At 38.7% G+C, this 9,519-nt stretch overlaps 1 protein-coding gene across 1 annotated transcript in view; it reads left to right on the plus strand.

The window, feature by feature from the left end:
* DNAI3 (dynein axonemal intermediate chain 3) overlaps positions 1-9,519 on the plus strand; it is a 110,136-nt gene that overhangs the window by 38,927 nt on the left and 61,690 nt on the right. The window contains exons 12-13 of the mRNA XM_007946192.1: positions 3,594-3,738; positions 6,093-6,180. Coding sequence (XP_007944383.1) covers positions 3,594-3,738; positions 6,093-6,180 — 233 coding nt within the window. The remainder of the gene's footprint in view (positions 1-3,593; positions 3,739-6,092; positions 6,181-9,519) is intronic.

The raw sequence follows: 9,519 nt of genomic DNA on the forward strand, positions 1-9,519 counted from the left end.
ATGTGTTCCATTTCATTTTTGACAACTTCCAATTTTCCTAGATTCATACTTCGTACATTCCATGTTCTGATGATTAATGGATGTCTGCAGCTGTTTCTCCTCAATTTGAGTGATGCCACATCTGCAAATGGAGGTCTCAAAAGCTTTATCTTACCCATATGAGTAAGGCTGGGTTTACTTAGATGATGCAACTCTTTCCCAGTCCTATTTTGAGAGTCTTCTAACCTAACTGGTTCATATAGTTCCATGGTAATATATCAAACAGTGTTTCTTTGCTATTCATAAGGTTTTCCCTGTCCAATTCTTTGAGAAGTGGATGGCCTCTTCCTTCTTCCTAGTCTGTCAGTCTGTAAGCTGGGCTGATACCTGTGCACAATGTGCATCATGCTGGGTTTGAAACACCAGTGGCTCAGACTCAAAACTCACATCAACACGACACCACAATAGGACAAACTGACAGGTTTGTCTCCCTGTTGGAAACTTCTCATACCACCTTACCTGGGTCCCTGTGGCTGACTCCTCCTCTGTCCGGCTTCCTGGCCTTTTAATCCCCTTTCTCCCACTTTCCTGCCCTGCTGCTTTGGGCGTGCCTGAGTTCCCTCTCCTCACCTGGATCCCTGCAGCTAACTGCTCCTCTGCCGGGTTCCTGGCTTTTAATCCCCTTTCTCCCACTCTCCTCCCCACCTTCTGCTTTGGGCGTGCCTGGGTTCTCTCTCCTCACCTGGATCCCTGCAGCTGACTGCCATATGACCCAGAAATTCCACTCATATCTGTATGCCCAAAAGACTTGAGAGCAGAGATTCAAACAGAGATTTGTACACCAGTGTTCATTGTAGCACTATTCACATTAGACAAAAGATGGAGACAACCTAAATGCCCATCACTGATAACAAAATGTGGTACATACATGCAATGGAATACTACTCAGCCAGTAGGAGAAATGAAGTCTTAATACATGCTACAATATGGATGGAGTTTGAAGACATTATGCTGAGTTAATCATCAAACAAATAAACCAGAGGGCTGGTGGTTCAAACCCACCAGCCACTCCTCAGAAGGAAGATGGGGCAATCTACTTCCGTAGTGATACTGCCTCGGAAACCCAAGGAGGGGTCGCTATGAGTCAGGTCCAACTCGACGGCACATAACAACAACAACAACATATAAAAAGACAAGAAAAGGAAAATGAATAGAAATTAAAGTGTACTAGTGGTTACCAAGGAGCTCTGGTGGTATAGTGCCTAGGGCATTTGACCAGAAAGCTGGTGGTTCAAACCCACCAGCCACTCCTCAGAAGGAAGATTGGGCAATCTACTTCCGTAGAGATACCACCTCAGAAACCCAAGGAGGTGTTGCTATGAGCCAGATCCAAGTCAGTAGCAGTGAGTTTGGTTTTTGGAGTGGTTACCAGGAGCAGGAGGGAGTGAAGGAAAAGGGTTACAGCTTATGGAAAAATTTCAGTATATAGTGATGGAAAAATCATATCAATAAAGGTCGGGCTACACAGCTAATTATTTTAAGTGCTGTTATAAGTTGTACATCTGTAAAATGTTAAATTGGCAAAAGTTGAGTGATAGATATACTTACAACCACAAATAGAGTAGCTGCTGAGGCTGCTGAAACAATGGGATTTTGTTCCTTGATTTATAGGTTTAGGGTCATGATTTCATAGGAATCCCTATTAATTGGCCTAATATCATGTTTAATGCTTCTGTTCCACCTCCTGATTTGTTGCCTAGTGCCTGGGACCTTAGAGGCTTCCAAGCGTCCATCCAAGGGATAACATTGTCACCTAGAGCAACAGAGGAAGAAGAGAAAGGAATAAGAGGAGGAAATGGAATCTGTACCTAACCACTGTCTCCTTTGTCATGAGACCAGAAAAGATGGATGGTGTCCAGCTACCATCACTAAACATTTTGATCAAAGATTCTATTTTTAAAACCCTGATCAAAAGGGGACAAATACAAAACTGAATTTCAAATTCTCATGGACTCCACACTTTCTGGAGCCATTAAGACTGGATGAACCCCTAAAACTACTGCCATGAGATAATCCTTAAATCTTAAACCAAAAATATCCCCTAAAGTTTTAAGGAACCAAACAATAGTCCAGCTTAACTAGTAAAAAAAAAATGCCTGCCTTGAGCACTGTGCTCTTTTAAGAATTATCTGTATGGGATCAAATTGACAATAGCAACTTGAAAGATTAAACAGGAATCTTAGGGAACAGTGAGTTTATGTCAAAAGAGGAGGAAGAACTCAGTAAAGAAGCTGAGAATGGTTGCATAACTCGAATGTAATCAATGTCACTGAATTTTACATGTAGAAACTGTTGAATTGGTGTATTTTTGCTGTGTATATTCTCAACAACAACAAAATAAATATTTAAAAGAGCTAACACCAGTGGGTAAGGCATTTGGCTGCTAACCAGAAAGTCAGCAGTTCAAACCCATCAGTTGCTCCATGAGAGGAAGATGAGGCAATCTACTTCCATGAAGATTTACCACCTTGGAAACTCAAAAGGGGTTACTATGAGTCGAGTTTAGTTTTTGGTTTAACACTATAAAACTCTTAGAAGAAAACCTGAGTGTAGATATTTATGACCTTGAATTAGGCAATGATTTCCTATATGAAATCAAAATCATAAGCAAATGCAAATCAAAATAACAAGATAACACTTCACACCCACTATTATGGATATACACTCATATACTGCTAACAGAAATGTAAAAATGGTACAGCCACTTTGGAAAATTGTCTGTCAGTTTCTCAATTCCACTCCTAGAAATGAGTAATTAAAACATGTATCCACACAAAAACTTGTACACAAAAGTTCATCACAACTTTACTTATAAATAGCCAAAAAGTGGAAACAATTCAAAGGTCCATCAGCTGATGAGTGGATTTATAAAATGAGGTATATCTGACCATGGAATATTTGGCAAAACAAAGGAATGAAATACTGCTGCCTGTCACGAGGTAGATAAACCTTGAAAACATTATATGCTAAGTGAAAGAGGCCAGTCACAAAAAAACACATATTGTATGACTCCATTTATATGAAATGTCCAGAATAGGCAAATTTATAGAAACAGAACACAACTTAGTGGCTGCCTAGGGCTGTGGGTGAGGAATAGGGAGTGACTGCTAATGGGTACTGCTGGGAGTCTTTTAGGGGTGATCAAAGTGTTCTAAACTTGACTGTGGTGATGGTTGCACAACTCTGTGAAACAGTAAAAGCCATTCAGCTGTACACTTTGAATGGATGAATTGTAAGATATACAAATTAAATCTCAATAATGGCTGTTACATTAAAAAAAGATTACATCACTCTCTAAAGTCAGGTCTTACATATGATAATGGTATTAGTCTCAAAACGAGGGAAATCGTTAAATAATTCTATATACATTGCATAACCCTCTACAATATAAAATGCAAGATAGTCCCATTTCATAAAAATCTTAGTTTCAGAGACAGTAAAATACAGCCATGGTCATATTGTTAACACGTAGCAATGCAAATAGCTATCCCGAAGTTATACTTCTTATTAGTACTTATAAAAAAGTAAAATAAAAACTTCAATTTTTTTTTTAGCACAATATGTTTTTGGGATATCAGACCACAGAAAGCTTTAACTCCTCAGCAAACAGAAAAAAAGAAAGAAGAAAATATTGAAATTCCTTATGATATACCATCTACTTTTTTGCATCTAGATCTCTCCTGGAAACCTCTTGCTAAGGTTAGTAAGGGATTTATTCCATCCTGATTTGCTAATATACCCTATATTATATATATATACATATACATGTATGCACATGTTAAAAGTACAGTATCTCAAATTAACACAGGACTTTACAATCCATGTACTCATGTAATCAATAAGTTCCATGAATGAGAGCTCTTATGGTACCTGCTCAGATCAAGCCAGAAATCACAAGCATCCTAAATTCGAGATTTGATATTTCTTCATGTAGAAGCAAGCCACAACATACAGGTGGTTTGCATGATAATTATTCAATAGTATATCAGTTTCTTGAAAATTGGTAGACCCCCAGGTTAGCCCAGTAAAGCTGATTCTACCCATTATAGACAAAATTCTGCATATTTTACATAGCAATCAAAAAAAAAAAAAAAAAAACCCGCTCACTGGCATCGAGTCAATTTGACACATAGTGACCCTTTGGGTTTCCAACATGGTATCTCTATGAAAGTAGATTGCCCAATCTTCCTTCTGAGGAGTGGTTGGTGGGTTTGAACCTCCAGCCTTCTGGTTAGCAGTCAAATGCCTTAGGCACTATGCCACCAGAGCTCCCAACATAGCAATAGTAGAAAACAGTATTATTGTAATGCCCATGACCAAATAAAGAGCCCTGCTGATGCAGTGGTTAAGTGTTTGGCTGCTAACCAAAAGGTGGTCTGTTCATACCCACCTGTGCTCTGGAGAACAAAGATGTGTGTCTGCTTCCATAAAGATTTACAGCCTTGCAAACCTTAGGGGACAGTTCTCCTCTATCCTATAGGGTTGCTATGAGTCAGAATCAACTTGATAGCAGTGCGTTTGGTTATGGTTTATGACCAAACAAAATTGAAAAGTTTTTGAATGAGAAATTACTTGTACTTATCTTGAAAAACAGAGCTCAAAGAAAAGCAATTTTAATTTGAGAAAGATATGGCTGTGAATGGGATGAGCGTAGAAAGACTGAATGGATTTCTGAGGTTCGTGGCTGTCTTTTTTTAGAATGTCTTTAGGATTTTAATTCCAAATTTAAGACTTTACTTTTCCTTTGACTTATCACTATCAGTAAAATTACATTAATATGCATTTGCTCTCAATGGAAGAATGAACATGGAGGGGTGAAAATGTTCCTGAGGTAATTGGGAAAGAACTGTTGTTGTTGTTGTTATGTGCTGTCAAGGGGAAAGAACTAGAAAGAGAGAATTAGAAATTTTCTGAGGTAAATGTTATTGAGCTTTTAACTAGTTTTAAAAAACAAAATACCCTGATAATAATTGCATAGCATGTGAACAAATATTCTGTAGGAGAATAGGAGGGAGAAAGTGATAAAGAAAAAATGTAAAATGTGACAGGGCATGGTGACAGGGCAGGCCCATGGCTACTTCTGAAGCTTGTGGGCATGTACATTTCTGAGGGGACTCATAGGTGGCTAGATGGATGCATGACCCCTGCACAACCCCCTGCAGTTTCATTTAACTGAAAGATTTATGGAACAGAGAAACAAACTATTGTTTCTATATTAAAACCAACAAGGATATATTGTAGTATAGAATTCAAGACATTTTTTGCAAATAAATAAATAAAACATGAAACTAGGATTTTCCAGATTTGTCCCCCAGACAAACTCCTCTTCAGTGAGAAAGTTTCAGGAACTGTGGTTTAGGCACTTTCCATGGGGAAAAGCAACTAGGAATATGAGAGAGAAAGAAGAAAAGAAAAGGAGGTAGGAAACAGCAATCTGAAGCAGAAGGGAGAGGCAAGGACACATCACACAAGGATATGTTAAGGATACATGGGAGGCCCCTAGCTGCCCTTCAGGTCTGGAATTAAACGCATGCCTGTGGCTTCCAGCCAAACAATAGACAGGCATATGAGTTGAACATTTACCTGAGGTAGATACACTCCTTGGAGAGAACAAGCATGGGAGAAAGAAGGGCTGCTTATGCACAGGGAAACAGCTCAGGGGGCAGGAGTACATGGAGGGATGGACACAGGGAAGAGGTAACTATGGGGAAGAAGTAGGAGGGGAGATGTTGCATTGTGGTAAATTGTGGTCAATGTCGTGAGACAAAGTGTATGTGAACTGCTGTATGGAAAGTGTATTTGCTCTGTAAATTCACCCAAATCACAATAAAAAGAAAAAAAAAAGAACTGCTCCCTAATTAATTCTAAGACATGTATAAAAACATTCTTGAATATTAGGCTTAGTAGTGTTGTATATTATTCTGTCCTTGCTTATAAAAAGTTAAGTGTTTCTTCAAATGAGAATGCAGACCAATCAAGATACCTAAATGTGCAAAAAAAAAAAAAAAAAAAAGATACATGGGAATAATCTTTCTTATATGTTTTTCCAAAAGATAAGGCTGTCTAAGGGTGACACAAGTTTAGACCACTGTCCAACCAAGATAAGCTTGAGTGAAGAACATCTCCTTTACAGAACGCAAGGTAACTGCCTTTGCTGTATTAAAAAGGCGTTTAATAGATTGACTGTTAGTGGCTGATTATGTTTAAGGTGAGTTGCTAATTTGTAAAAAGTATGAGGAAAATAAAAACTTCTGATACGGAGCTTTATAATAGCGGTAGGGGCCTAGGTGGCACAAGTGGTTTGCATGTGGCTGCTAACCTAAAGATTGGTGGTTCAAACCTACCCAACAGCTTCATGAAAGTCCAGGTGAACTGCTTCTATAAAGATTACAAGAAAACCCTATGGAGCAGTTCTAAAAATTACACATGGGGTTGCCAGGAGTCAGGGGCCAACTTGACGGCAGCTAACAATAGCTATAGCCAACGCATTGGAACTACCTATATACACAAAAAGATTTGACAGAATTCAGTTATTCACTTTCACAAACATTTATTGACCACGTGTACTTTTGGAAATTCGTTACTTAAAAAAATATTCTCATGAAGTCCACTTAATGAGTATATTTGTGCTCAATAACTGAATAGAATGGAAGATATCTGAAGTCTAGCAAGTAAGTTGTGAAGAAGTAAGAAACACAAAACATTCTCTGTGAGAATATAAAGGAAGAATTAATATTTATGTTGTTGTTGTTAAGTGCCGTCGAGTCGTTTCCGACTCATAGTGACCCCATGCACAGCAGAACGAAACACTGCCCGATCCTGCGCCAGCCCCACAATCCCTGCTATCCTTGAGCCCATCATCGCAGCCACTGTGTCAATCCATCTCGTTGAAGGCCTCCCTCTATATTTATGTAGCACCATGATAAAACTGAATAAGATAAGGCAGTTGGCTTTTAAATCTATCCCCATTCAACCCATTCACCTTTGTTGAAGTAAGTGAAATGTGCCCATATAAAGTCGCAAAACTATCCAATTAAAAGTGTGTATGAATATTTCACCTTGAGAGCAAAGCACAATGAAAATCTACAAGAATAACTAGCATTTGAAATATTTTCCAAACGTTTGCCTTATTGAAAGGATTCTACTTATAAATTTTTCAATGTTCAATTACATAAAAGGACATCTAACAAAATAAATACTATACTGAATACCCAGATTGAGGAATATTTCACTTTGGAACCCTGTATCTTGTAGATATAACCCAGGACCTCATATTAAAAAAAGAAAAAATGGAATTACTAAATTTTTATAGAGATTTTCAAAGCAGTAAAATGTTAAAAACATTGCATGTAATGCTTTCTTATTTATTTAGGCCTGCTTTGTTCCAAAGGGAATCTCAGGTGTATTTTTTCCCTCCCCCCTAGTTATTATAATTATTGGTTATAACTTACAGAATTTCAGCCATTGGCCAGCCACTGTGCTCACACTGCCCATACTCTTCATGCATTTAACAGATAATGTACTTATTTTCTGCTTACTAAAAAACTCACCGCCATCGAGCCAGATCTTACTCAGAGCAATCCCTCCTCGGGTTTCCGAGGTGATACTGCCTCGGAAACCCAAGGAGGGGTCGCTATGAGTCGGGGCCAACTCGACGGCACATAACAACAACAACAACAATCACTACAGAAATAGATTGCCCAATGTTCCTTCTGAGTAGTGGCTGGTGGGTTTGAACTGCCAGGCTTCTGGTTAACAGTCAAATGCCTTAGGCACTACACCACCAGAGCTCCCATTTTCTCTTAGAGGAAGGCATATTTGGTTAAATCAGTTGTTTTCAGATTCTCACTCAAGGTCCTAGCTGTGTATGTCCCTTATATATGTCCAGAAGTCCATGATACAGGCAATTCCACTGGTTCTGGAGAGATTAAATCTCACTTGGTAATCTGAGGCATCTTGCTAACACATACTCTACTGTCTAAATGCATTTACTGTGGTCGTGCTCTTCCTCCTGTGTAGATGGCCAGGTTTTTGACTTTGAAAATCTAACTATGGTATTTTGGATCTCTCTCAGACCCACTGGCAGCTGTTCACCTAATCTGGCCAGACTTGGACCTGTTGACTAAAATACATTCATATGCATCTTGATCACATTTTGCTTATTGACTGTATATTGGTTTTCCTGCTACTGTGGATCACAAGTCCATGCTATTCTATGCTTGCTGTTACCACCACCACACTCGCTTGAGGCACAGCATCAATGTCTGGTATTCTATTGCCACCTAGTGGCCACAGGTCACTCACCTGTACCCTTCTAATTCACTGTCATGGAGTCAGATGTGACTCATAGCAACCCCCGCCTTGGGTTTCCAAGGAAGTATTACTACAGAAGTAGATTGCCCAATTTTCCTTCCAAGGAGGGGCTGGTGGGTTTGAACTACCAGCCGTCTGGTTAGCAGTCAAATGCTTTAGGTACTATGCCACCAGAGCTCCCCTGTACCCTTCTAGTAGTCTCTCTAAGAAGTTCCATATTTATTCTAATTACAAAGCCTTTGCTCTACTGGTTTGGAATTCCTCCTTTGGAAGTACCTTCAGAGCCTGTTATATTTTTCTAAGCAGTATGACATACTGGTTAAGTGTTTTGATTATGGAGTCAAGTGGTGCCACTAGGAGGATGAGAAGAGTGCAGACTACACTGAGTGGACGGTCAGAGGGGTGACATCAAAATGACTGTCTATGAAATTGTTGTGCAGTGTTTCAGCAGAAATTCAACATTTTGAATAAAAATTTCCCCGTAGTTAGTTATAGCAACAAGAATATTTTTTGTGAGCTCAGCTTACATGTATCAATTCCCCTACAACACTGAAATTCTATGCTAATTTACTTTTAGAACCTTCTAATGGGCTCCCTCAGAGCTATTATTACCCAATTACAATGATGCTTCATGGTTTCAGTCTACCATGCTCCAAGCACATGCTATTGTTTTCATTGCTGACCATATTTTTGTAGTTGTTGAGTTTGTCAAGTCTTCTGGTGTTTTAGCTATAATATTGTGCTAATCAGTATTTGTGAATCTACAACAGTAACTTTTTTGAGAATAAAATAGTAATTAAAGGAAAATGAGAAAAATCAAAAAAGGCTTCTGCTTGGTTCTAAAAAGGTAATTCAATGTAGAAGTATTTTACAACAAATTTTTGTTGTTAGTACTCATACAATCTAAGAAATATTACATTTAAGCAATTTAAGAAATATTACATTTAAGCAATTTACAACTAAACACATTTTATTCTATGATTAAAATTAATAATAAACATTACTAAGGGGATGACAGGAGCTCTAGTAGCATAGTGCCTAAGGTGCTTGACTGCTAATCAGAAGGCTGGCAGTTCAAACCCACCAACCACTCCTTGGAAGGAAAATGGGGCAATCTACTTCTGTAGTGATACTGCCCTGGAAACCCAAGGAGGGGTCGCCATGAGT

Source organism: Orycteropus afer, unplaced genomic scaffold (genome assembly GCF_000298275.1).
Source record: "Orycteropus afer afer isolate SDZICR_OR568_19922 unplaced genomic scaffold, OryAfe1.0 scaffold00152, whole genome shotgun sequence".
In the NCBI taxonomy this organism is placed as follows: domain Eukaryota; kingdom Metazoa; phylum Chordata; class Mammalia; order Tubulidentata; family Orycteropodidae; genus Orycteropus; species Orycteropus afer.